Source organism: Daphnia pulicaria, chromosome 2 (genome assembly GCF_021234035.1).
Source record: "Daphnia pulicaria isolate SC F1-1A chromosome 2, SC_F0-13Bv2, whole genome shotgun sequence".
Lineage (NCBI taxonomy): Eukaryota > Metazoa > Arthropoda > Branchiopoda > Diplostraca > Daphniidae > Daphnia > Daphnia pulicaria.
In genome coordinates this window covers 12,122,939-12,150,045 of record NC_060914.1, presented here as the reverse complement: position 1 = coordinate 12,150,045, position 27,107 = coordinate 12,122,939, and the positions used below count along the sequence as shown (strand labels likewise).

At 45.4% G+C, this 27,107-nt stretch overlaps 6 protein-coding genes across 12 annotated transcripts; 5 read left to right on the top strand and 1 right to left on the bottom strand.

Moving 5' to 3' along the window:
- Positions 1-4,861: 4,861 nt before the first annotated feature.
- LOC124326211 lies at positions 4,862-6,839 on the bottom strand. Its single transcript, XM_046784922.1, has 7 exons — positions 6,493-6,839; positions 6,326-6,419; positions 6,011-6,235; positions 5,733-5,914; positions 5,504-5,663; positions 5,263-5,420; positions 4,862-5,178 (listed from the first exon to the last, which is right to left on the bottom strand). The coding sequence occupies exons 1-7, from the start codon at positions 6,796-6,798 to the stop codon at positions 5,002-5,004; spliced, it is 1,302 nt and encodes a 433-aa protein (XP_046640878.1). The 5' UTR covers positions 6,799-6,839; the 3' UTR covers positions 4,862-5,001.
- Positions 6,840-7,912: 1,073 nt separating this feature from the next.
- LOC124326228 (alpha-(1,3)-fucosyltransferase C-like) lies at positions 7,913-10,760 on the top strand. 3 transcript variants are annotated; one of them, XM_046784942.1, is made up of 5 exons: positions 7,913-8,021; positions 8,093-8,662; positions 8,831-9,451; positions 9,528-10,177; positions 10,252-10,760. In XM_046784942.1, the coding sequence occupies exons 3-5, from the start codon at positions 9,182-9,184 to the stop codon at positions 10,598-10,600; spliced, it is 1,269 nt and encodes a 422-aa protein (XP_046640898.1). In that variant the 5' UTR covers positions 7,913-8,021; positions 8,093-8,662; positions 8,831-9,181; the 3' UTR covers positions 10,601-10,760. The 3 variants fall into 3 exon arrangements, with proteins under 3 accessions (XP_046640898.1, XP_046640897.1, XP_046640896.1); XM_046784941.1 differs by having other exon boundaries at positions 8,078-8,662; XM_046784940.1 differs by having other exon boundaries at positions 7,913-8,662.
- LOC124326205 (alpha-(1,3)-fucosyltransferase C-like) lies at positions 9,304-26,895 on the top strand. 3 transcript variants are annotated; one of them, XM_046784910.1, is made up of 4 exons: positions 9,304-9,381; positions 25,257-25,314; positions 25,383-26,021; positions 26,096-26,895. In XM_046784910.1, the coding sequence occupies exons 2-4, from the start codon at positions 25,277-25,279 to the stop codon at positions 26,442-26,444; spliced, it is 1,026 nt and encodes a 341-aa protein (XP_046640866.1). In that variant the 5' UTR covers positions 9,304-9,381; positions 25,257-25,276; the 3' UTR covers positions 26,445-26,895. The 3 variants fall into 3 exon arrangements, with proteins under 3 accessions (XP_046640866.1, XP_046640864.1, XP_046640865.1); XM_046784908.1 differs by lacking the exon at positions 9,304-9,381 and adding an exon at positions 24,173-24,969 and having other exon boundaries at positions 25,034-25,314; positions 25,375-26,021; XM_046784909.1 differs by lacking the exon at positions 9,304-9,381 and having other exon boundaries at positions 25,141-25,314.
- On the top strand, positions 12,116-13,752 carry LOC124326351 (protein Star-like). The gene is made up of 7 exons (XM_046785114.1): positions 12,116-12,228; positions 12,290-12,458; positions 12,521-12,647; positions 12,732-12,907; positions 12,991-13,185; positions 13,246-13,479; positions 13,577-13,752. Exons 2-7 carry the CDS (start codon positions 12,357-12,359, stop codon positions 13,733-13,735), a joined length of 993 nt encoding a protein of 330 aa, XP_046641070.1. The 5' UTR covers positions 12,116-12,228; positions 12,290-12,356; the 3' UTR covers positions 13,736-13,752.
- On the top strand, positions 13,846-21,107 carry LOC124326196 (alpha-(1,3)-fucosyltransferase C-like). 3 transcript variants are annotated; one of them, XM_046784900.1, is made up of 3 exons: positions 13,846-14,468; positions 17,716-17,882; positions 19,016-21,107. In XM_046784900.1, the coding sequence occupies exon 3, from the start codon at positions 19,604-19,606 to the stop codon at positions 20,969-20,971; it is 1,368 nt and encodes a 455-aa protein (XP_046640856.1). In that variant the 5' UTR covers positions 13,846-14,468; positions 17,716-17,882; positions 19,016-19,603; the 3' UTR covers positions 20,972-21,107. The 3 variants fall into 3 exon arrangements, with proteins under 3 accessions (XP_046640856.1, XP_046640854.1, XP_046640855.1); XM_046784898.1 differs by having other exon boundaries at positions 13,846-14,515; XM_046784899.1 differs by lacking the exon at positions 13,846-14,468 and adding an exon at positions 17,139-17,224.
- On the top strand, positions 21,268-24,070 carry LOC124326329 (carbohydrate sulfotransferase 1-like). The gene is made up of 4 exons (XM_046785087.1): positions 21,268-21,376; positions 21,583-21,688; positions 21,889-23,032; positions 23,091-24,070. The coding sequence occupies exons 3-4, from the start codon at positions 22,903-22,905 to the stop codon at positions 23,987-23,989; spliced, it is 1,029 nt and encodes a 342-aa protein (XP_046641043.1). The 5' UTR covers positions 21,268-21,376; positions 21,583-21,688; positions 21,889-22,902; the 3' UTR covers positions 23,990-24,070.
- Positions 26,896-27,107: the final 212 nt, after the last annotated feature.

Below are 27,107 nucleotides of genomic sequence, written 5' to 3'. Positions count from 1 at the left end.
GCTATTATGGAAACAAAGAAACAATCCACTGCTGCTGTTGTTTGTCTTCTTTATAACTTGTTATTCGTTCACTTATTGTTTCGATCAGCAAGGCCATCAGCCTTCGGGTCGAGTGGCGATCGAGTGGCGATCCTTCGTACTGCTATACGTACTGGGGTCGAAATATTCCCAACATTTTTTTAAAATGCGACCTGCGTCGAGGTCAATAGCAACAGAGGCTCATTCTAGAATGATTTGCCATTGTCCACTTGATCCCGGTTGCCTTTTCCAACAAAAATGTGGTCATCGAAAAAGACAATGCAAAGAGAGATGGGAACTGGTGCGTGGCAAAAGTTTCACGTGTTCTTGGCTAAATTTTTTAGTCTGCTGCAGTCTGTTTTGATGGATTTTGCATTTGCCAGATTGCGAAATTAAGTCGCAAATTGACTTTATCGAGTTACAAAAAAACAAAACAAATAATAATAATAATAATAATAATAATAATAATAACACTATTGGCTAATTCCTATATGATACAGTCATCTACAACATAGGCAATTAGGCATAGGCAACTATGTCGTCCGAGTCAAACCGAAAAAACTGAAGAGCAGCAATAGATGTGTGTGAACCAATGCTTAATTCATTATTCAAATCGAAATGAAAGCGAGTGGCAATTTTATAAACCCGCCCGGATTTATAAGCACCGTTCGTGGCGAACCGCGGTATTAGCCAATAACAGTGAATTGGCCAACGTTTGGAACACTGGCCAACACAAACAGCAGTCCAGCAATAGCAAGGATGATGAGCCAGCCGGTCAGCCTCAACACGAGCGGCCGTTGTGGCCTGCGCATCTTTTTCGCGGGCAATAAAGTGCAGAATCACACAGCGCCAGCTGCTCTGTCTGCTGCTGAGACATTCGCTCACGACGGACGGTGGTCGGCAGCCCAATGCCCAAATTGCTGTTGATGGTTAACTCTGACGCTGGGGGCGGAGACGGACCGTTTACCCCGAGTCCAAGCGCGACGAACTCAAGCAGCCTTCGGGAAAATGGCAACAACGCCTCAACATCAGTTCAGTCCGTTCAGTCCACAGCCAGCCAAAGTCAATGGAAGCCTTTGCATATCATCAGCAGCAGCACAAGTTATGGACGCGGACGTCCAAACGAAAAACTCGTTTTCGTCGTATAGGCCCCTACTACACGCACCAGCACGAATAATAATGAAGCCGCGAATAATCAAGTACGTACATCAACTGCTGCTGGCCCATTCTGCAGTCTGCCCGTGTGGCGAGTCGAAAAATGAACGTGCGAAAAATGTGCTGCTGGCTGATGGCGGCCATTTTGGCGGCCACCGTTTCTCTGGTCCTGCTGAGCTGGACCCAATTCGACTACGACTGGATTCAGCAGCGGCGGTTGTGGATGACGGCCAGCAGTAGCAGTCGCCAATCGCCGCTGTCGCTTCTATTGCGACGGCGGCAGCAGCAGCAGCATCATCCCCAGCCCATCGCATCATTGACGGAAGCGCTGGAAGTGCCGGAAGCGCCGGAAGGAGCAGAAGAAGAAACAGAAGAATCGGCTCAAGAGCTCTTCCGCTACTTGCACTGGACCAACAGCCGGGCCTGCCGTTTGGCCGTCGACTTTGGTTTCGCCATTTGGACCAAAGGCAACATGTCGACGCCCGACGGCTACAAGGCCGTCTGCTTCGATCAGTTGATTGCGCCCGTCTACAACAATTGCCTCGTCTACTCATTTGGCATCAACAATAACGAGTGGACGTTCAACGAGGCCATGGCCAAGTTCGGCTGCCACGTTTATTCGTTCGATCCATCCATGCTGGGCGTCGACGACCAGCACAACCGGACCGAGCTCATCCATTTTTACAATCTCGGCCTGGCCGCCCACGACGGACTGCATCCCATCAAAAAATGGAAGATGAAGACGGCCGACTCCATCTACCAGATGCTGGCCGATCACCACGGCAACACGACGCTCATCGACGTCTTTAAAATGGACATTGAATACGCCGAGTGGGAAGTCATCCCGCAGATGCTGCAGTCCCGTTTCCTGGCCGACAAGGTCAAGCAGTTGGCCGTCGAAATTCATTTCAAAGCCGACGATTCGCTGCCCGTCTTCCGCCAACGCATCCGAATCATCCAGGACTTGGAGTCCAGCATCATCAGTCGCAATAATCCAGCAGCAGATGAGGCTCATCCAGCTGCTGGTGGATTCGTCCGCTTCAGTTCTAGGCCCAATCCCGTTCAGTTGACGTCCAAATTCACCGTGCTGGCCGGCACCAACCAAAGCGAGTACATGGCCCTGGAATTGTCCTGGTACAATTCCAGGTTTTATCAGCAGCAGCAGGAAGAGGAGGGCGAGGGCGACGGCCAATCGGGCCGGGATGTTGCTGGCCCATTTTTCCCCTATTTCTAATTCCCCCGCGTCATCCATTCGATATAGATCACGTACGTCTGTTATTGCTGTTGTCATTTGTGACGATATTCTCACGAGAAATAAAATTGGATCGATATTCACACGATTAGACGTATATTGATGTTGATATTTGGCTGGAGGGTCAACAATCATTATATAGATTCCCGCATCAATTGTTACTATGTCTACAGATTATTGACACATGGAAATGAGGATTATTAGCGAGATGAATATTCAAGCATCTGTTTGGTGAGGTCATCTATTGGGTGTGAGTGCAAGTTGAAACGACTAGGGTCACAGCAGCCATTGGATTGAATTGTAGTTAACAACGAATTAACCCAGTAATGATGTAGTGCGTCTCACGATCGATTTGTGCTACTATTCATAAACAGACGGCGGAAAGTAGTTGCGTAACTGTCGCAAAAGCGGTAGGTCGACGACGAAGCCTTGCCACGGCCGCCGTACATGAGACGCAGCAGAGGCCGGATGGAATTCCATTTGGCCGGCTGGAATCCGCCCCTCGGCAAATGGGCGTCGTAATATGAGCCTTCCAACATGTCCAATGACGAGGAGGAGGCCTTTAATTGTTTGAGGTTGACGTTCCAGTTGAAACGATCGAGCCGCCGCAACCCAACGTCCGACACTTTGTAAACCATTTGATTATTAGCCATGGATGCTGCTGATGAGTTGGTCTGCCGCTGGCGACGATTTAGCCATTGGTGGATACTGAGCGTGATGAATTTCTGGTCGACGAACCAGTCGCTGGACGCGTATTGAACACGATGGCGCACCTGCTGGCCAAAAATGTTGGCCAATCGGTCGAGAATGCTGACCGAATCTTTGGCCGGCATCTCGACGGAAGAATAAGAAGAAGAATTAGTAGTTCTACCGCCGGATTGCTGCTGGAACGGTTGTTGCTGGAAGTTGACCATTTCTTGCCAAGTAGCCGCGCTGGCCCCCACGTGACTCATGGGCTGCATCTTGTAGGAGTGACCCTTGAAGACAAAGGGCCGGCAACAGTCACTGTGAAACAACATGAGCGGGCGCTCTTCCGCACCTTCCGGCTGCTGCTGGTAGAAATATCGTTTGCGCAACGGCCACAAATCGGAATCGGAAGTCAGAATGAAATCGGACGGCCCGCCTGGATATCCGTCCAGGTTGGCCGTGAAAATCCTGGCCGTCTGACTCAGCATGACGCGGTTGTCCACTTTGGCCGGCAGGAACAAAACGGTGGCAGCCTTGAGTGTCTCCAACGTGTCGAGGACGTGGGCCAGGACGGGATTGTAAAGCCACTCGCGCCGATGGCCGATGATGAGGACGAGGCTCTCGTATCCGATCCTCCGCCAGGCCAGCACCGTCAACGGCAGGTAAAAGGCGTAGTCGTATTGGCGTTCCTTTCGCTGATTGCTGCTGCCGCCGTTATATTTCTCATCCGGTGTGGCGCAACTGAAAACGGCAAAGCGTCGCCGTCGCTGATTGATGACTGAAGATGGCGTCGTGGTCGTCGTAGTGGTAGTCGTGGTTGTTGTCGTTGTCGACGGCCGAGTCACATTATTAGCCTCAACACTGGACGAAACGTATTCCCCGTTCGAGTAGTCCGACACTGGCGGCAGCTGCGGCGGCGTCCGGCTGCTGCTGCTGCCGCTGTACAATAACAGTAAAACGAGCGTCACAGCCAAGACGGAAACGGCCAGTCTCTTCAAGACCCACTGATGACGCAACATGGTTTAATTTAATGATTGGCAACAGACAGCCAGCGCTCAATAAATACACGGCAGCACAACAGTAACTGATTGTCCGATTGACTTGATGAAATGAATCGAATATTCTATGGAGCTGTTGCTGCTGCTGCGGTCATCCGAACCCGTGATGATGGGAGGAACAATGGCAATATGAGACAAGCCAACGCTCGTGCGGCGGCATTTCGTCTCGACATCAGCTCATGTCGTGTACATAGTAAAGACGTGATACCGAGTGCAGTGTCCTCGATTGACCCGATTCCAGCCAATATCACCAACAAGCCAAACTACATGTTAGTTACTACTCATATAAGGAGACAATTCCACCTCGTCCACCATGATTAAACGTAATATGCCATCAAATCAATTCTGATTGAAACCAAATCAAACTATTACTGCGATGCAACAGAACACACGCGGGGGTATTCCCACTATTCCAACGTTATTGATTGCATTCAGGATTCTTGTATAAGGCTTGACAGATCAGCCGGTTTCAAAGTTGGATGGCGTTATTTTAACATTATGAGAGAACCAAATAGAGTTGATCATAACCAGTTTTGGGTGCAGCAGTGGAAGGCCGAACGATGAACTCGACGACGTTTGGCCAAGGATTGTTGTTGGTTAAAAAACGAGCCGGTTCTTTCTATCGTTCCGTTTACATTTCCATTTCCACATTCCAACTTTTTCTTTTTGATTTTTGATTTATTTTTTTTAAATTTCTTTAGCAGCCAACAGTTTCAGACTTTAGATACATCTTGGACAAGTTGTCTGAGTTTTAGTAAATCTAACCTCTATTTTAGTATATAACTTGATATGTTGCGAGATGAAATACATGACGAGACGCGGATGTGGAAATCAGCAATAGTTCCATTGTGGACGGACGTCGACGGGCCGGCACGCCTTAGGGCAAGGACTTTGGATAGTTTGATTCTTCTGTTGGATTCCGCCGACAAAAGTCAATTGGCGACTCCTCTGCGTCGGGAACGGCCGGGAGCCTTTGAATTTCTGGCAGCAGTAGCTGTCGTGCGCCATCTGATAGTTTAAATCAATTTGCACTTGTTATATGTAGACCAGCAGAGCCAATATAGAAACACACTATAATAGAGAATTCATTACGTGGCTAGATTTGGCGATGGGCCAAATGCGTTTCGTCAAGAGTCTCTGGTCAAAGTTGTACTGATTGACGTGTTTCTCTTGGCTGAAAAGCCGCTCAAAGGCTTTGGTGACTTGCCGGCGTCGGTTGCTGTCGCCGGCCAATTTGACACCCCACAAACCTGCCCGCCAATCGTCGAAATATCAATCGAATCAAATAAATGAATCAATCAAGCTCGTTGGCTCACGTTACCAAAATACAGACCTCCGAGCATAAAAATGCAGTGAGCCGGATGGTCCCTCATCATGTGGAAGGATTGGTTGCTGGCCAGCCACTGGACCACGGCGTCCCGCTCACGAGGTAAAATCACGCTGTCGGCGTCTCTTGACATGAACGTGTCCACCAGCCCGTCCAGCACCGGCAACTGTGGCAACATTTAGATTTGATCCTTGCATTCAACGGAAGAAAAAAAAGGATCTTAATTCATTTATACCCAACGCCAAGTCATGGGGAAGATGAACTTGGCCTTTGCCATTTTGCGGCTGGTCACGATTTCCGTCACGTTGCACAAGTCGACGTGGTTGCCGGCCGAGCTGACGGCCTTCTCCAACATCTTCCACGACGAAGTTTCATTCTCCTCCCTTGGCAAGTTGTGGTGGATCCTGACGATCCAGCCTAGATTATATCATACGGCCAGCATCGTGCATTATTCAATTGTACATCAACAGCCATGATGGGCGATGCTGGGATTAGGCTAGATAGTAGGTATACCTGGATAGGCCAAGGCGATGTCTTTGAGTGTCTCGGCCAGCGGCGTTAAATAGCGGTCGGCCGTGGCCGTCTGTGAGAAATCTCCGTAAATGGAATAGCCGATGACTTTTTGGTGGGGACCCCTCAAATCAGCTGCCAAACTGCACGACGATTTAAACGACGGCGGCTGGAGAGTTGCTGGTGCTGCTGGTTGGTCATCCTTGTGAAACTGCTGATTTTTGCCAGGAGCAGAAGCAGGAGCAGGAGCAGGAGCAGGAGCAGGAGCAGGAGCAGGAGCAGGAGCAGGAGCAGGAGCAGGAGCAGGAGCAGGAGCAGGAGCAGGAGCAGGAGCAGGAGCCTGCTTCTGGACTCGAACACCCGACGGCATCAGCAGCACCGGCGCTGCTCCATCACCGGCATCATCATTGCGCTGTGAAGAACATGGTCGCGCAGAATATAGATGCTATATTCTACTATATGATAGATAGATTTAAATAACTTACAAACTGTGCTGATGCTTGAAAGGAGGCCCCGGCTGATGTTGGCTGTTGCTGCTGGTTGGTGGGTGCTGCCAGCAGGTGCGACGATTGACGGACCAGCATGAGGTGATAATCGGCTCGATGCTGCTGCTGAAACATCATCACATGAGAGAAAATAAGGGGAAAGAGAAAGAATGCCGCGGCTACTGTGAACAAAAGTAACAAGCGAGTCCTTGTCATCAGCAAAGTGCCCAGGATCCATCGCTGCGGCCTCAGTCCACGACCGAGCAGCTGCATCCCATGGGAAAGGATCGTCAATAGGAACATCATCCTGCTACTCGTCACTCACGACAGCAACAATCGGCCAGCATCGATGCTGGCAATCGGTCGGTTTCACAATTCCGTCGAGATTGGCGCAGGGCGTCCGCATTATTGGAAAAGAAGAAAAGAGACGGACCCAAAAGGGCGGGCAACAACAACAACAACAACAACAACCAGCGCTGATTTTTTAGACATTATAGAACCTGTTTTTGATGAGGACTGTGGCTGCTGGCCGGGTTCATCGCTCTCACTGCGTCTCAGAGGCTAAAATTGACCAAATTCAAACTTATGACTGCCACACAGCACTACCGATAGCAAAAGATGGAAACCAGTCGTTATACTACAGACTCTTTGGTTGCTGACAAGTCAATCACTCATTCATTTCATTTTGCTCAACGGCAAATTCAACTTTTGGACTTTAGTTGGACACCCAGCACGAATGAAACAGAATATCAACCAGCAAATGATTTTTGATAACAACAAACGCCATCAGCAATCAATTGTCAAGTTCAGAGGCTCTATTTTTTCGAGTGCAAGGACATTTTTTTTGTTTTTTTTTCAAATTGAATCAAGGACCCGCCCCAAAGGTGGAGCTGGGCTCGCTGGTCTATAGTCTGGCCGGCAGATATGCGCCAGTCACCGGCTGCTGTTGGCGTGAGACACATCAGCTGGTAGCAGGACGACACTTGTTGCTGCTGTGGCTGCTGGCCATCATAGTTCGTTATAGTCGTGAGCCACCACAAACAACAACAGTCGATAGAATTTGTCGCTGCTTTTTTGTTTGTTTTTTTTTTTTTTTTTTTCCCTTGGGCGTCTACTAATAGACCGTCCAATCAATAGACTGGTGGCGACCAGAATCAGTTCTCGACACTATTAGAGAAGATGACGCAATCGCGCTTCTTTTATGTGTGACCGCGGTTCCAAGCAGAACTCGACATGATTTCCACGCAAGGCTCAAATGAAAAAGTGAAATATTCAATAGGCACGACCGAATAAGGAGACCTGGCACCATCAGCAGCTCGGCAACCGACTATCACGCAAGTCCTTCTTCATCTTCTTAGATAATCGATCCAGACATAACAGTCTATTCTGTTTGTTTTTTTCTTTTCTTTTTTGATTCAGTGCCTGCAAATGTTATAGATTGTGATTGACTGAATCAAATCAGGGTGGCGTCGCCAACGGAAAATGAATGGCCGTTTGGTATATGGGATTTGGTTTTCAATAATCAGCTGGTATGCACGCCATACCTGGCGTAGAAAATTCATTTAAAGTCTTCATTTGACTATAGAAATTGGCTTTTTAGCTTCATCTGGCTGCTGCTGTGCTGCTGGTTATACAGCAGGAGCCGGCTGGCCCCGCGAAGGCTAAACACTGACCCAACCGGTTTTCTAGATACCCGTTCACATACACTAACGTACCTCCTGCTGCTGTCGTGTAAATCGTGACATTGAGTCACGATGCGATGCTGACGGGACTTGATTTTTCGATGATTGAAACCGGTCTCAGATATTCAAATACCAAGTCGACAGAGCATTTCCTTTTGGAATGACAGCTGATGCTGGTTGTTGTTGTTGTGTGTGGCCTTGCAAGCAAATCAAATGACCTCAGCACGTTCACCTCACGAAGCGTTGGCCAACAAGTTATTAGAACACGCCCCGGCCGCCACCTCGTCCAATCACGAAATCGAATTCGCCCATATTCGCGCCGACAGTTTCGCTCAATCGCCCCAGAGGGCATGGACAGATGACGATCCTGCCGTATATACTACGCAAATTTCCAACTTTGGGCAAAATATCCGGTGTCTTGTTTGTTGGACATCTTTTTTTGAATTGGCTGGTGTCCCGAGTCATCGACCGGCCGCATCAGCCAACAGGTTCGTTCTGCATGTCGGAGACGGTTGGCGTGTGGTTTGGCTGGCTGGCTGGCTGGCTGGCTGGCTGGCTGGCTGGCTGGCTGGATGGATGGATGGATGACTGGGCCACGGCCAAGGTCTTTTTTTCCGCATTTGTTTTTATTATTTTGGTTACTCGAATCGATTCAGCGGATGGGCGGAGATTCGCCATCGCACAAAGGGCGAGTCCACAAGAGAAAAGCTCAAACGCATTCCAGCGTTGCCAATGAATGTAGCGCAGCTGATCACGCGCATCAGCAGTCCGCCCACCTTCTTCCTCTAGACGCACTTGAACCCATCAGCAGTCGCCATCGTGAAATCAATCGTGTTTGATGGCCGTCATCATCATCTGCAGTCTATAGGTCAAATTAAAAAGTTGAGTTTCATTATTCACCGCCTAAATAATAATCGTGATTGTCGTGATGATGCAATTGAGACCTCACTACTGAAGTCTGGCCTCAGTCTGGGACATGGAAGTGATTAAAAAGTGTCACAACCAAAATGGAAATGTTCAACGTCAATCGTCGTGCAATCGCTTCGTTCATCGCCTTGGTTTTCCTTTTCATCGAGTGGACATTGTTTGACGGCCATCACGTCAGACCGAGACTGCCAAACCACTCGACGTTGCAACCAGCACTCTCGAATCAACAGCAACAGCCCCAGCAACTCTATCACCTGATTGACAATTATTCAAAGGATCAACTGCCATTGCCGTTGGCCAATCAAGACGATGAACCGCCAGCATTCAAAAGGATCCTCTTCTGGAATACGGTGAGCCTCATTCGATAATAACTATTTTCATTCAGATTATCAATCGATATTATTATTTATACTATGATATGAAAAGTTCAAAAAAGAAAAGAATTACGGGGTGGGGCTCGGCCGGGACGCCTTGCGCCAATGGGGCTGTCCCGTTTGGCGGTGCGAAACGTCAGACAACCGGACCGACGTCCAGAATTACGACGCCATCGTCTTTCATCTTCGCACGTGGAATCAAAAAGATTTGCCGAAGCGTCGCTCGCCTCACCAGCGCTACGTTTTCTTTAGCCTCGAGTCGCCGGCCTGGGCCGCCTACAGAGTCGCCCGTATGGCCAATTTCTTCAACTGGACCATGACGTACCGATGGGACTCGGACATGATCCACCCTTACGGCTACATTGCGCCAACGGGAAACGTCCCCCTTCATCCCACTCCAAATCAGATGAAATTCTACCTGTCCAAACCCACAAGAGTCAATTACGCCAAAGGGAAGACCAAAATGGCCGCCTGGTTCGTGTCCAACTGCCAAGCAGTCGTCAGCAGCCGAAACGAAATGATCAAAAAGCTGCAAAAGTACATGACAATCGACGTGTACGGCAACTGCGGGAACATGACGTGCCCAAAGAAACGTGACAAATCGTTCGAGTCGAGCGACGAGTGCCGGGACATGGTGGCCGACAATTACAAATTCTATTTCGCCCTGGAGAATTCCCTCTGCCGCCATTACGTCACCGAAAAGTATGTGGACATTTAATTATTTTGCATCTCTTGTATAATACCCAATTTCCTATTACTCATTTGTCGTTTAATAGATTTTTCGAGAACATGCGCCGCCCGATCCTGTCCGTCGTTTTCGGCCTCCACGACGATCACGAAAAACTGGCACCGCCGCATTCCTTCATCAACGGCGCCAAATTCAAATCAATGAAAGCCCTGGCCGATTATCTGATCCTCCTGGACAAGAACGACACGCTGTACAACGAGTACTTTTGGTGGAAGCCTCACTTTCAGGTGCGGGACAGCCAACGGGACAAGAACCTGGGCTTGTGCCACCTGTGCGCCGCCCTGCACGACCCCACTCGCCCGCGCAAAATCTACGCCGATTTAACCGACTGGTGGGAAACCAAATCCAAGTGCGTTTTCTCGCCCGCCATCTTGTGATATGCCCTTGCTCGACCTGGTGGGATCACCTATGATCCCAAATAAGAGACTTGTCTTGTTCTGTTAATAAATTCAGCTGTTGATATAAATACGGAGAAAAAGTGGCTTCAATGTTTTAATGTATCGAGTTGGAGCGAAAAAGTCTAAACGAGGAAGTTCCTCGTCTAAAAAACAAAATAAATCTAGTTGCACTTTACTTGGAATTTACTCATGGCCCATGAGTAATAACCCAATACCGTTGATTGTTTATATTACCCACTAGCAAAGTTGTGAAATACAAAACCGAGCCTGATCTCCAGTACAAACGAGGCGTTATTTAACGAACCCTTTTTGAGTCAACAAAAACGGCAAAGAAGAAAACGGCCAACCGTTTAATGGCGCAGGAATAATTCGTAATACTATTACTGCACTAGGCCTACTATTCGTCACGATTGATAATAATCGACAGCAACAGTAAAAAAAGAAAGAATAGAGATCAATATTGTCCTACCTTTCTGCCTGGGAAATACGGCCAGGCATCCACAGCAGGTGCTCTCCATCCGTAAGTTGAATCCACCAGGCCATGATCTGCAAAAGGGGCGTCCTCGTGACTCGTGACCCACACACACATGGGTGTACAAGAGGGCATTACAAGAAGGGGCAGTCCACTGTTTTATCTAAAATGAAGTGAAAAAAAAATGAGTTACGCAAACTATGTAAAGAAACAAAACACAGTAATAGTTGATAACGAGACAGTAGCTATGTAAACCCCAATTGTTAGTCAGCAGAAGAAGGTACAAGGTTTACGTGTGAAACATCTGATTGCATCATTGGAAATATCTAGTAGTTCACGGGTTGATTAAAGTAATGAAAATCATTTACCTAGGTGAAGATGCTGAGACTGTTGCTGCTGGTGACAAGTCAACAACCCGTCAACAACCAGCAAAACTGGCATATCCTGTTGTAACGGTGGTTGGGGAGGAGGGCGTACGAAAAGAAATGGGACCCACGTTTCCTCCTCCCTCCCATTCGTCCCATTAGATATTATACTATACCTCTTTTCCCCGATCTTCCCTAAAAAAACGTAAACAACGCGCTTAAATCATTTTTAAAATAAATTAATTACATAAAAATATTTTCTGTTCAATTCCATATTTAACCGTTGCAACAGATTTTTACCAATATAAAATAGAGTAGAACTACAGACTTAAATCTAAAGGACCCTCCCAAAAACCGTAAGAACTCCACATCGTCCAAAGTGAAAGTCAACATAATATGGCCGCCGCGAGGTTGCCATGGCTGGGGTACGCGTCATTGGTTTGCTATATTGTGTAGAAATAAACCAACTGAATGGTTTTGATTTAGTTTTACTTGATTAAATGAGGTTGTCGAAGGTTGTAAAATGAATATCTGCAGACGTCATAACGTCTATATCTTGCATGGTATAACTTTTTGGCGTGTATCATTTATACATGCGGCCTTCAGAGGGCGTTGTTCACAGACATGTTGCAGTCCACCGGTTCTTTTCTTCCAGGGTATTATATAGACAAGCTCTGAAAAGTATTGTGAGTTTAGTTATTCCTTATTCGTCGCAAAGTGCATGTTTCACTACTTCCCTCCCGGTTACTGGAAAACATCAACACATTTCTGTATTACTTCAGTTGAAATTTTAGCAGCCCGTTGGAACTAACAAATTGTTTCTATTAAAAGATTCCGATTTCGGTTGATTCTAAAATTGGTCGGCACAAGACAAACATAATAGCTTATAGCTTTCGTGATGCGTTTCGCGTGTCCTAATCGAATGCCCGCTGTCCCTTCATTTTTTCTGGCCTTCTCCGCCGTGTTTATGTTTGCGCTTTATTATTACAGCAACGCCGCAGTAAGAACGAACTATTATCATTCTTATGACAACTCTCTTTGAAAAAGAATTTTTGATGTTAGGCGAAATGGCAGAACCTTTCTATTGTTTTTACATATCAACCGTACAACTTGATGGAAGAAACTTTCGGTGAAAACTGGGCCAAAGAACCAGCAGATAAATATTTAGCGCCGTCTTATTGCACCATAGGTAGCTATAACTAATCAGCAAGTAATCAATCAAAAGTGGGGAATTGATTTTTTGAAACTATATTCAGCTGTTATACGATTCTAGAGTATGCCAACACAAATCAGCTACAGCAGGATCATCCCTGTGTGATCCGTTTGATTCGCGAGAGTTACCTGCGCCAACCTGCACCGAAAAACGTGCCCTATAACATGAATCATTCTGAAACGATCGATCCCTCCGACGGGCAATCTAAAGAGATTTTGCGACTCCTGCACAATCAAGTAAACAAATATTACACAAGACACATTTGTTGTCTATAGCGGTCTATAGCTTATTTTGTTTCTCTCGTTGAATTGTCGATTAGACTAATGGTTTTTTCATCGAATGCGGTGGATTCGACGGTGAATTTCTTTCCAACACCTTGTACATGGAGCGCTCACTTGATTGGAGCGGATTGCTGATTGAAGCCGACAAGAAAGTGTTCACTCAGCTGATATCTCGCAATCGCAAAGCGTTCACCTCGCCCGCTTGCCTCAGTACCAAACCGTTTCCCATGGAAGTAAGTCCGTCGACGTATTTTGTTCAGCCAATTATTCGCTAATGTTGCGGGAACGTATAGGTGGTCTACAATGGTACCGCCAAAACGTTGGGCGCCATTATCGAGGAGAAAGATGTTAAACAACCGCAAAGCCAGCATAAAGACACTGAAAACATTTACAAAATGCAGTGTTTCCCGCTTTACTCCATTCTACTTGCAATTGGTAGGACCGACGTCGACTATTTTGGACTTGACGTTGAAGGAGCTGAATATAAAATCTTGAAAACCATTCCTTGGCACAAAGTCAACATGAAGGTATATATTAGGTGGTCACCTGATACAGCAGTTTGTTCTGGTGTCAATTACATTTACGTTTTTTTTTTTTTTTTTTTTTAATTGCGGATGCGTTAAGACGGTGACTGCGGAGTGGAATCACGTCACCGAAGGCGAACCGGGCTTGACTCGTTTGATGGAGAGCAACAAATTTACCAAAACTGGTCTGATTTCGAATTATTATACCCGCGAAGTTGTCTACATTCAAAATTCATTCAATATTTATAGAGAGAAATAAAACTTGGTATAGTCTAACAAGTGACTTGTATTATAGTCAGTGTGGTCTCTTAGGAGAAAATGTAAACTGAAAGTCAAAATAAGGCTTTGAGATCATTAAAACTTAATGCATCCGATTAAAATTGTGATGGAAATTTTCGTTTAATCGTTGCAACTAAGCACTTGATCCAATGAAGGTGATGATGCCCTTCGTTTCAATCTGGTTTGTGTTGGCCAGTGTTCCAAACGTTAGCCAACACTGTTGGCTAATATACCGGTTCGTCCTGATGGTCAAATAGAGAGTCACGAATAACGACGCACGAATCACGAATAAATTGCCACTCGCTTTCATTTCGATTTGAATTATTCATTAAGCATTGGTCACACATCTGCTGCTCTTCAGCATAGCTTAAAGCTATGCACTTCAGTTTCGGTTTGACTCGGACGGTTGCCTGTATATGACTGTATCATATAGTAGGAATTAGCCAATAGTTTTATTATTATTATTGTTATTATTATTATTATTTTTTTTTACACAATCATTTTTATGAAATGTTTGGAACAAATTTGAACAAGAAACTTGATAAAGTCACTTTGCGACTCATTTTCACAATCTGGCAAAAACAAAATGGAGACCAGACTGCTGCAGCAGACTAAAAAATTTAGCCAAGGACAAATGTGAAATGTCCAGCATTCATTTGATTGTTCTACACTTATTTACTCAATACTGCAAGGAAATATTATGCAATAATAAGGTATCATGTGCACTTCATCAACTGAAATTTCACTGTTGTTTCGGCAGGTAAGTTTGTCATGATTTTTTAAAACCCAAGTTGAATCGTTTCCTGGTGTATAAAAAGCTGGCAGAGTTATTAGACGGTAAAATCTATTGCACTCCGGAGTCCGGAGCGCTCTAGTGTCAAAAGTGGCTATTGCACTCCGGAGTCCGGAGTCCTCTAGCGTCAAGAGTGGCTATTGCACTCCGGAAAGGAAACATGTAGTACTTTCATTTGGCGGCGAATGGCATTCTGTTTCTGTGTTTTGAAATTTGAATGGTTTTTATTTGAATTCAAAATAAATAACAATCAAATATATTTGAATTTCACTAATAAATACAAATAGTCGGATAATGATAGTAGTAAGATGGAATTTATATTTAGTTATTGTTAACTTAGCTAAAGTACTATGTCCAACATTGAATCAGTACCTTAAAATTCAAATTGTAAATATAGTTAAGTGTCTCGCAACAGGAATAAAGGAGAATTTATAAAACATATCAATTCAGGGTGATATTTCTTGTTAACAATTTAAACTTCTTGCTCTATTTGCTAAGGTGTTACCACAATTCCTACTCACACAAAATTCTTCATAAGCCTCGATATCAATATCACCAAAAGGATTCATTGCAGTTTATATTACACAGAGATCATTATATTCAAAGTAAGGATTTAGACAGGTTGTTAAACACGCTATAAACACACGACATAGTGAGTCACCCTCTGACACCCCCTTACTTGCCTGAAGGTCGAGCCGGAATTCTCAGAACGGGGCTTCGAGGGGTTCTTTGTGACCTCTAAACGCATTGACCAGCAACTCACTATTTCTGCTGATTGATTCACACGTAACGTGTGATTCAGCTATATTACACAGAGATCATTCTATTCAAAGTATAAATTTAGGTTGTTAAACACGCTATAAACACACGACATAGTGAGTCACCCTCTGACACCCCCTTACTTGCCTGAAGGTCGAGCCGGAGTTCTCAGAACGGGGCTTCGAGTTCGAGGGGTTGTTTGTGACCTTGAAACGCATTGACCAGCAACTCACTATTTCTGCTGATTGACACGTAACGTGTGATTCAGCTGATTTCACGCTATAAACCATTCAATGTCCGTGTCCCTTATTCCAATAAACTAACAGCTAGACACGTCTTTCATATCTTGAAACAAAACAATACATAACTAAGTTAACATGCAGTTTCCTTTATTATAGTGAGAATATCAAAAGACATTTTAACTGAATTGTGAGTGCGAAAAAATACTTGGTATTTTCGTGTTCAGTTTCACTCGGTGCTTTGTCATCACATGAATGAACTGACAATGAAAAAGTAATTGATTTAAGAGAGGAAAGAATTGCCACATATGGCGGCGTCAATCAAAGATCCTTTAAGAGCGGAATATGGAAGCGCCTTGTCCTTTGATGATGGGTTGCTTTGGGTTCAAACGCCGAGAAGAATAGAGCAAGAAGTTGAAATGTTTATCAAGAAACATCACCCTGAATTGATATGTTTATAAATTCTACTTTATTCCTGTTTATTTGCAATTTGAATCTAAGGTACTGATTCAATGGTGGACTCTCCGACTCTAGCTAAGTTAACAATACTAACTAAGTCCCATCTTTTATATTGGCTAATGGCTATTTGTGTTTATTAATGAAATTCAAATATATTTGATTGTTATTGCGAGCCCGAAGGGCGAAGCTAATAATCGCATACGCAGAAAAATAAAAGCCATGTCACTTTGTCTGTCTGTCTGTCTGTCTGTATGTAACGCTCCATAACTCGGGTGTTTCACGACAGATTTAAGACTTTTTGGTCTTAAAAATTAGAGAAAAAATATGCGGTGCGACCAGAACAAAAATTATTTCATTTACTTAATTAGTTCTCCTGTAATTAATGAAAAACTGCTAAAATAATTTTTTAACGACTAGTGACATCTGGCGGTTGCGACTACAATTTTTTTACTTAATGACTGGTGACATCTTGCGGTGGCGACTAGATGTCCATAGCATCGCCGTGATGACGCAATCTTTGATGTCCCAACCATGACGCAACAACTAGATTTGCATTTATGTTTTGTAGTTATTTGACTAAAAGATGTTTATTTTTAAATTCAATTATTGAACTTTATGTGTAAAAATAGGAAAATATGAGTTGAGAAAATTAAACGAAAATAACTTGAAAGGATAAATATTGAACTGGGACAGAAAAATCCCGTTTAAAGACAAAAAAGTCTGTGAAGAAAAGTGTGAATTGTGAATATGTTCAACTAAACAATAGGCCCTGAATTTGTCATTTAAGACAGTTTTCAACTGGCTTACGACTATCCCTTCGCGGCGAGCTGATAAGCTTGCTTTTCTATCTTAAATATATTGCAAATTTATTTCTTACCCTTAATTGAATTTTTAATGAATTCAAAACCAGTCAAAACACAGAATCAGTCGTTATTTGCCATTCGTCGCCATAAATGACTTCATATTTCCTTTCCGGAGTGCAATAGCCACTTTTGACGCTAGAGGACTCCGGACTCCGGAGTGCAATAGCCACTTTTGACGCTAGAGGACTCCGGACTCCGGAGTGCAATAGCCACTTTTGACACTAGAGCGCTCCGGACTCCGGAGTGCAATAGGCGTGACCTTATTAGACAGTGGAGACATGAGCTCTTTTTCTTTTCAGAAGCCAGGCTGACTTACTATTAGAACTTGGACGTTGCAGCTTTTCAGTCATCTCACAGTGAGTTCTCTTGTCCAACATTGTTCGCCCATGCCAACGAGTCACTTGGTGAAACAACTCTAGAACAACTATAATACAGATGGGGTTTTATGTAATGCATTGAGGACTTGGGATTTATTTATTTAGTTTACTGTTTCGTTATAAACTAGATGGTTAAGAAAAATTGTCTGGTTTATTCTCTCTTACTTGAGGGGAAAATTCAAGATTGATTCTCTTTTTACTATACGTTTCACGAAAAATCGAATTTGCCACGCACCAGCAGTGCTCAATACTGTCGTCTCTTTGCATTGTCTCTTTCGATGCCCATTTTTGTTGGTAGGCAACTGGGATCGGCAAATCAATCTATAGTATAAACGAATAACAAGTTATCAAGAAGGCAACAGCAGCAGAGGATTGTTTCTTTGTTTCCAAATAGCCGATGAAACTTGTCAAGCAACTCTTTATACCATTTGTGATTGTTAACCGGTTTATCATATCTTCTCACATTCCAGGGATGCAGTTTTGTCTCGGCACTCGGTTGACGACCCTCGTCTCCGCAATGAAATCACGACGACTCTGCCGATTGCCAACAGGAATGAACCGGCAAATTCATCCAAAATTGTATCTCGACCCGCGAGCGTCTCTACGCAGCCAAAGATCTCGTTCATTCTCATGAAAGGTAACGCGTCAATATTTAAATCAGGAGAAAGTGATGGATGAGGCATATCAGCCAGTTCCCTCCAAACCGATCAAACGGGTGATGATGATGAACATCGTTTAGATTTGCCTGCAAACTAATAACAAAACGCAAGCCACTGTTTTATAATTATAACTCACACATAATGTTAGTGTCCAGCCAAAATGTTACAAACGAGTTGATTATAGATATGTAATACGTCGCCCAACCGGTGATGGATCACTTATTCTTTATTATTCAACATGAACAGCAATCAGCAACAGCAGTAAATAATGATGATGTCGAGATTTATTTTTCGGTTGATTTCCCATTTGTTTAGTCAAGGTTAGCGCCCTTGGGTATTTCTCAATCTAGTCCGGTTTATTTGCTAGGTCTCTTGGTTGCAGACCGGTTTTGCCGCTTTCATTTCGATTTGAATAGGAATGAATTCATAGCATTTGCCACATTCACGGCGCCACTTGGCTGACGATTTCCATGTTCAAATTATTGGGTTTGGTGGGAATATTTGTACAAGAGGGAAGCCTTGCAAAAACCTCTAGTTTTGCCAATCTCTAGTTTATCTTCGTATCATCCGGTTTTATTCCATTTATTTTAATTTTGGTTTTTTTTATTGAATATTTGTTTGTTTTCAAGGCAAATTCAATCAAATACTCGAAAATCAATATGACCAGATAAAATTAAATCATAAACCACAATATATAATCTAATTCTTGTTTAAGGCAAAAACTCGATTGTTATTTCATTGAATATCGTTTTTTTCGAAAAGACAAACTAAAACAACCCATTTATTGCATTCACTTTTGTGTAGATGAATTTGCAACTGTATAGTGCTGGCCATAGTGGCCATTAACATTTCAAATCTATCGCCCCCTCCACTATAGGGAGCTGATGGCCTTGCCGATCGAAACAAATATGGAAAGGAATTTAACAAGTTTGGAGGAAACACAACTACGGGTTTTTCAATCTACCCCCTAATAGTCAATGAATAACCAAGCTGAAAATGGCCAAACAACTCCAATTGCCCTGTTGCATAGGTTCACATGTGGACTAAACTGTGCGGAATGTGACTCGGTTACCATTTTGTGAATATATGATTAACCGGTTTCATCTTGTAGGGCCTTCCAGTGATGGGCAGCAGTTGGCTTGGTGTTGTCTTCTAGAAGAAATGGAAACGAGACGTGACGCCTTGCTCGTGTCACACGGCGCTGGAGCTCGGCCATCATCAAATTCATCGGCAATCCTGGATCATCTCAGCCCGTGCTGCCTATACCCAGGAAATGGCAAACACTTGGACGCGCGAGACGATCGAACCCGGCCGCGTCTCTAATCATGCAGATCCCCTCATCAAACAAAAGGGGCGTGCACAATACCCAAATGAGAAGACTCGAGTGCTGGATGAGAAACGGCCGCTGCAGCAGGGCCAGCAGATTCAGCACTGGCGAGTATAGCCGAGTCTTTTCCCATTTTTCAACCATTACGATCCGGTTTATTCTATAGCCAGCAGCTATAGCATCCATGAGACTGGGTTGTGTTGTTCTTGGCTGACCGGTTCGTTATACTCACATGATATTGCGTTGGCGTGTAACGACTAGTGGAAGCATTTGACACATTCACTCGGTTCAGTTCGGATTGACTCGGATAGGACTGCCCCTGATGACTGTAGATCTTTCAACGTCGGAGGAGATTGAGCGCTGTTGCGAAAAATGGCGCCAAAGTGCTGGTCGATTCGTGAGTTATTTGACTGCCTGGATGTCGCTAGAGCGACGCAATTGTGCCGCAGCTACAGCTTATTGGCTTTCTCTGCTGTAGTGGCCTCGTCGTTGCTATTGGCCGTGTCGATCATGTACATTTATTCAACCCTATTAGTTTATCCGTCATCCAGTTACTACCACCACCAGCAGCCTCTCATCGATCGTCTGCTGCTGCTGAACCTGACGGCAAATCACGGCGGTGACCATCAGCAGCAGCAAACAGACATTGACATTGTTGACGGACGTGATGACGTCAAGCTCATCTTGTTTTGGACGCCATTTTTCAAGGTCAAAGACTTCGGGTTCGGTAGCGGCCGCAAGGCCTTCATCAACGCCGAATGCCCAGTCAACAATTGCGCGACGACCAGCGACCGGAATTTGGTCAACCAAAGCGACGCCATCCTGTTTCACCCCATAAATGTCGACGTCAGAGATTTGCCCAGGCAGGATCGGCGATTGGCTCACCAGCGCTACATTTTTCTCTTATTCGAAGCCCATCCCAGCTACCGAAGTTTGCCCGTCTTCCAGAATCCGTCGACCAACGTGGAATTCTTCAACTGGACCATGACGTACCGGCGAGACTCTGACGTTTACGATTCCCGCTACGGCGCTCTCCTGCGCCGTCAGCATCCGTCAGCAGCAGCCGACCGATTGCCTGCCACACTGTCGCCGGAAGACTATCCGCCAGATCCGTCGTCGTTTTGGCGACGGCCGTCGTTGAGCAGCAGCAGCAACCGGACGAAATCGGTGGCCTGGTTCGTCACCAACTGCAAAACGCCCAGTTTCCGTGAAAATTACTTCCGGCAATTGGCCAAATTCATTGCGGTCGACATTTACGGCGGATGCGGCCCACTCAAGTGCGTCCCGCCTCAAAGTCGCCAGTGCGACCGACTGCTGGACGACTACAAGTTTTACATCGCGGCCGAGAATTCCATCTGCCCCGACTACCTGACGGAGAAATTCTACCGGGCCCTGGCGATGGGCGTCGTGCCCGTCGTCTACGGCGGCGCCGACTATTCGGCCTACGCCCCGCCCAATTCCTACATCCAGGCTGCCGATTTCGAGTCGCCCCAAGCCCTGGCCGAGTACCTGCTTCTCCTGGAGCGCAACCCTCGCCTCTACGCCAAATACCTGGACTGGAACAAGGACTGGGAAATCGATCAGCGCAAACGATTGAACGGCTGGTGTCGCCTGTGCGAGAAGCTCAACGCACCGACGGGCCCTTCCAACCCCGTCAAAGTTTACCCAAATATGGCCCAATGGTATTACGACAAAGTCCCTTGCCTATCGGGTGCAACAATCATGCAACAATACCCATAATCACTATAATAACTTGTATCAACTCGTGTGATCAATCAAATTCAAATTCCACAAATGAGCCCATTGAAATCTGAAAATAAATAACCACCTGTGTAATTAATTATCGATGCAAATATACGTTTTCTTCTTAGTTTAATTTAGATCAAAATTTGCCTTCAAGTAGTTATCTGCGGGTATTTCGAGTGATAGTAGAATCGGCTCTAATCGTTTTGCAAAGAAATCAATTTTTTAAATCCTACCTATCGATATCTTAATCTTAAGCATGGCTGCATGGCTAATTTGGAGATTAGTGTCGTCTGCTTTGCCATGTCGCATTTTGGGAAACGTTGCTTGCTTGCTGCACGAAAATGAGCACAGCGAATGCAATTGGAATCGCTCTGCACCACACTCCATGCTCTTTAGCAGGTAATAAATAAAATTGAGAAGTTAATGCCAATGCTTATGGGAGCTTGAATAAAAGAGTTCCATATTTGGTAGAGGATAGAGGAGAAACCTGTTCCAAATTTGGGAAATGTTCCTGACTGTAGCATTTGTCAGGCAAGTCCCAGGCTGTCGATGCATATTGCATGGCAGTTTGTTATTATCACCATGTAGCCTTTTCTTTTTTGCAGTTTTGAGGCTTGGAGCCAGCCATCGTATAATCACAAGATATGCCACTTTTGCTGCTGGTATTAACCTGTCACAACCAGCAGCGTTCCAGCAACAATATCTTATTGAGTAAATTGATTTTCATTAACTTTAATTACCCACTAGATATTTGGAAGATATGCAGTATATTAGTTCATGGGAAGTTTCTGCTACCCCCCAAGCCTTTAAATTAAAAATTAGGGTTTAGCCACTGTCTCTTTTTCAACTTTTCCTTACTTGTTGTTCCTGCTGAACTATTTTTCGTAACCCATTTTTCACTTTATATTTAGATAAACAGCAACCCGTTTGATGTGAGGAACTGCCAATGTCGGTCTGAATTACAGATCTCTTCTTCCCCAATGTTAAGATGTCCTCGTGTACTAGTTACACCCATCCGAGTGTGGGTGCTGTATTGACGTTTTGCAGACTATCCCGTCTGACATATTCAACTTTTCTGTGGTTGGAGCTTTCCTTGCTGTGGATGCCTGGCTGTATTTCCCAGGCAGAAAGAAAGGTATAGGACAACATTGATCTCTATTCTTATTTTTAGACTATTTGGTGGCGTTAATTATATAATGAATCGAGCCTATGATAATTCCTGAGCTTATTCTCTGGCTCTCTTGACGTTTTTTGGTTTAAGGTTTTTGTACCTCACATTTTTTTTTGTCTATGGGTAAAAGCGATCAAATTCAAAAATAGTTGAACTTGAAAAACCTTGAGAAAAGTGCAAGTCGAAAATGAATGTGTGACCAAGTTGAGGGACCGCGATCCGGTTTTCACGCCCAACAGGTGGATGACGACGGTCACGCTCCAAAGTGCCTCAAGGTTTTCTTGTTGTTGTTGTTGATCTCAAAATTGTTGCTTTGGTTATTCGCGTTTGACATTGCACATTCCTCGCCGCCGATGGATCTCGTCAAGAAAAGCGCAGCAACGCCCTTAACAATTTGTTTTGTCAGCCAATGCAAATCAGAACCGGTCGTGCACAGATCCAAGGGCATGGCCAGTCATTGAGCTCATCGTCCGTTTATCTTTTCTTTGGATCTGCTCGTCGTTTTTTATTCTGCGCTGCTTAGTTTTGGGTGGGTGGGTGGTGCTCGGGAATTGCAACCAATGTTGCGACTTGCTCTTTGAAACGACGATCGTGGCCAAGATTTGCTAGAATAGTTGATTGGCGGTAGTTGGGACTTGTGGCTGCAGCAGAGCCGCAGCGGCTCGGTGTCGGCCAATGTAGCGCTGCCGTTCACCACCACCAGACTTGCTGTGCAGCACCAGATCATTGGCAAAATCGAAGATCGTCAGCGATCATGGCGTCGATGGCGTCTCTCGTCAGAAAGTACCTGGTTGGCTTCGTTTTCCTCATCTTTCTCCTCTTCCAACAAGCCATCATCTGGATGGCCAATTCAAATGGACACCAGCAGCAGCAGCAGCCAACAGGTAGAAAATAGTAACCAATAGTCTTCAATTTTTTCATTTATTTTGCTTTGATCGATAGGAGTTGCGGTGATGGTGGCAGTGCCCACGTCGACGCCAGCAACGACCACAACAACGAAGGATTCAACATCATCCAGCACCAGGCGGATTTTGATCGTGTCGACTTGGCGATCGGGATCGTCGTTCCTGGGCGAACTCATCGCCAGTTCACCCGGCGTTTTCTATTCGTTCGAGCCCATGGCCAAACACGTCCCGTTCCTGTTCCGCTGCCACTTTCCCGACGACTACATCCGGTTCATCAACGGGACCAATCACGTGAAACTCAACCGGCGGATCTACGACGAGTGCCAATATTACAAGCGGCCGTCATTGTGCCACCAGCCGCAAATGCTGGCTCAGCTCTGCGCTTCATTTCCCGTCAATTTGATCAAGGCCGTCGAGTTGTCTGTTAAAGATCTCATCGCCTTCACCACCAATTCGTCGTCGGCTCTTGCCAGCGATCCCGTGACGGACCGTTGGAAAATTATTTACCTGGTCCGCGATCCTCGCGGCACCATGGCCTCCAGGGCCAAATTGAAGTGGTGCATGGCCAATCGGAATTGCCGGGAACCGGCCCGACTCTGTAGCCGCATCGAAGAAGATCTCGACTTGCTGGAAAAACATTTCACGGCCGGCCGGGATTACCTGCTGCTCAAATTTGAAGATTTGGCCGTCAACGTCCAATCGGAGACGGAAAAACTTTTCCGCTTCCTCCAACTGCCCGTCACGAACCTCACGACGGCCTTTCTCGACACCCACACGCAGTCGAATAACCAAACGGCCCAAGAGGATCCGTTTTCCACCGTTCGCAAATCGGACGCCGTGGCGTTCGGCTGGAAAACGAAATTGTCGCCGAAACAAATCGCCAACATCACCGAGTCCTGCGCGCCACTTTTGAAAAAGATGGGCGTGATCGTTTAGCCAAATTTGCCTCTCATTGAATCCTTCTACATTCCGTTCCCGCGCGTACATCATTTTCCAAATAAATTATTGATAACCGGATTGATTAACCAGTCTTGGAGTCTATTATGCAATCGGCATTTCCTTTTTTTTTGTGGGTTGGCTGGCTGCTGGCCCTCGGGCCGCACCTGCAAATCCAGTTGATCGTCGTTGGAGCACAAAGCCCAAAGCCTCGTCGTCCAATCACGAAATCGAAATTCGCCCATCGTTATAATATTCGCTCAATTAGCCCATAGGGCATTACAGATTTGATAACAACTTTGATTTGAATTTTCTCAATCAAAGTATAAGGAATGAATCATCGTTTATAGCATTTGCCTCTCCTTTTACATCCATCGTATAATATTATTAAATTGTCTATATAATGATTCGACCGTATTGATGAGAAACCAGTTTCAAAAATGATAAAATCAATCTCGCCCTTCTTTTTTTCTTTTTTTTTTTTAGTGGCTGGCCCTCGGTCATGTGTTGCGTGGCCGTGCAAATCAAGTCCATCGGTCGAGTGCCCCCCCCCCTCGTCCAATCACGAAATCGAATTCGCCCAGTTGCTCATTAGATTGATGATTATGTCAGTGGGTGGGTCGTTTGAATTTTGGGGTATCTTTGTCGCCGTGTAGTCAACGACCTCAGCTGCACTTGCCTTTACAGCAGTGCTATTATGCGGATGTCATCAGGGTTTTGGCTGGCCAGCAGCGGGATGATCAAGTACATACGTGAGGGTTGATTTGGTGGGCGGAGTGTGACTGCTGCTGCTGCTGGGCGAGACGAATGCGCGAATCAGAAATGTCGACCTTGCTTCAACCTCTACCTGTACAGCAACACCGTGGTGCATAATAATAATTGCATCGTTAGTGAATGCATTGAGAAAAGGAACATCATTGCTATTCGTTTTGTCATGTCGCCATTCTGCGTCAAAAGGACCGTCGCACAGCTGCCGCACAGTATACTGCTTCCATTTCACTTTCACGTCCTTTCAAATCTATTCCCCCATCATTTAGTCTATAGAAATGTTCAACGTGAACCGTCGGGCGATCGCTTGCGTCTTCATGTTGGCCGTCATGTGCATGGAATGGACGCTCTACTCATCGGATCAGATCCAACCCATTCGACAAAACGACTTGCCAATGTTCCCCATTCAACATCATCTACATCAGCAATCCTTCATCGACTACTGGACACCGCAGCAGCCCGAACTCTACCACCTGATTGAGAATTATTCAAAGGATCGACTGCCGCTGCTGGCCAAGGATGACCCGCCATTCAAAAGGATCCTCTTCTGGAATAAGGTACGTCAGCCAATTTTTTGTTTTGATTGAACATTTTTTAAAAATTGATTCGATGCTCAGTTTTACAGCCAAAAGAGTTACCGGGTCGGACTCGGTCGGGACGCCTTGCGCCAATGGGGCTGTCCCGTTTGGCAGTGCGAAACGTCAGACAACCGGTACGGCGTCCGGAAATACGACGCCGTCGTCTTTCATCAACGGACCTGGACGGCAAAGGATTTGCCAATGCGTCGCTCGCCTCACCAGCGCTACGTTTTCTTCACTTTAGAATCGTCGGCATGGCGTGGAAATAACGTCAGTCGTGTGGCCAATTTCTTCAACTGGACCATGACGTACCGATGGGACTCGGACATGATCTACCCTTACGGCTACATCACCCCAACGGGAAACGTCCCACTTCATCCCACTCCAAATCAGATGAAATTCTACCTGTCCAAACCCACAAGAGTCAATTACGCCAAAGGGAAGACCAAAATGGCCGCCTGGTTCGTCTCCAACTGCCATACAGTCGTGAGCGGCCGAAACGAAATGGTCAAGGAGCTGCAGAAATACATGACAATCGACGTGTACGGCAAGTGCGGGAAATTCAAATGTCGCAAGAAGTTGGGCGAGGACAATTCGAGCAACGAGTGCCGGGACATGGTGGCCAAAAATTACAAATTCTATTTCGCCCTGGAGAATTCCCTTTGCCGCCATTACGTCACCGAAAAGTATGTGGACATTTAATTATTTTGCATCTCTTGTATAATACCCAATTTCCTATTACTCATTTTTCGTCTAATAGATTTTTCGAGAACATGCGCCGCCCGATCCTGCCCGTCGTTTACGGCCTCCACGACGACCACGAAAAACTGGCACCGCCGCATTCCTTCATCAACGGCGCCAAATTCAAATCAATGAAAGCCCTGGCCGATTATCTGATCCTCCTGGACAAGAACGACACGCTGTACAACGAGTACTTTTGGTGGAAGCCTCACTTTCAGGTGCGGGACAGCCAACGGGACAAGAACCTGGGCATGTGCCACCTGTGCGCCGCCCTGCACGACCCGACTCAACCGCGCCAAATCTACCCCACTTTAACCGACTGGTGGGAAACCAAATCCGATTGCGTTTTCTCGCCCGCCATCTCGTGATGGCTCCTTTTGATGATAAATCAATCCACCTGTTCATGTATAAATAAGGAGAAAAAACACGAAATGTCAAATAATTTCATGGCTGACTTTAGGTCTATCGCTGATGGCATCCATTTCAAGGGAAATGCCATTTGGCGTGTTGGACTTGTAAATTAACTATTGGGCAGTTAAATAATTATCAATTCGGACGTATAAATTGATGAAAGAATTCCGGGTATTTTTTAATTTGAAAACCGACAGATGGTTGATGACAATTAAATCGCTTTCTACGTATGTATAGTCCAGCGCAAAATAAATGTGAGACGACTTTTGTAAGGTCCATTCGATATGGCAAGTGTGTAAGGATGAATTCGCATTGCGTGTTACGTGATACATTGTATAGTTTCAGCAGTTTGTCCTTCGCATATTTAAGAGTTCATCGGCTCGCTAATAAAGGAAAACTTGTTCTTCATTTTTGGCTTCTTGTTCTGTCCGGTCATTGGCACATGACAAGAGCACGGCCACGTTTCGCTTAGCAGTTCAACATCATCCCACGATGAAATGCAAAATGTCGAGGTTGGGTATCGAGATTGAAGGACTTTGTCTTTGTGGGAAGAATTTATGAACAACATCAGCCATCAAAAGTTGAATGCCCTCCATCTCGCCACCAACTACACATATTGC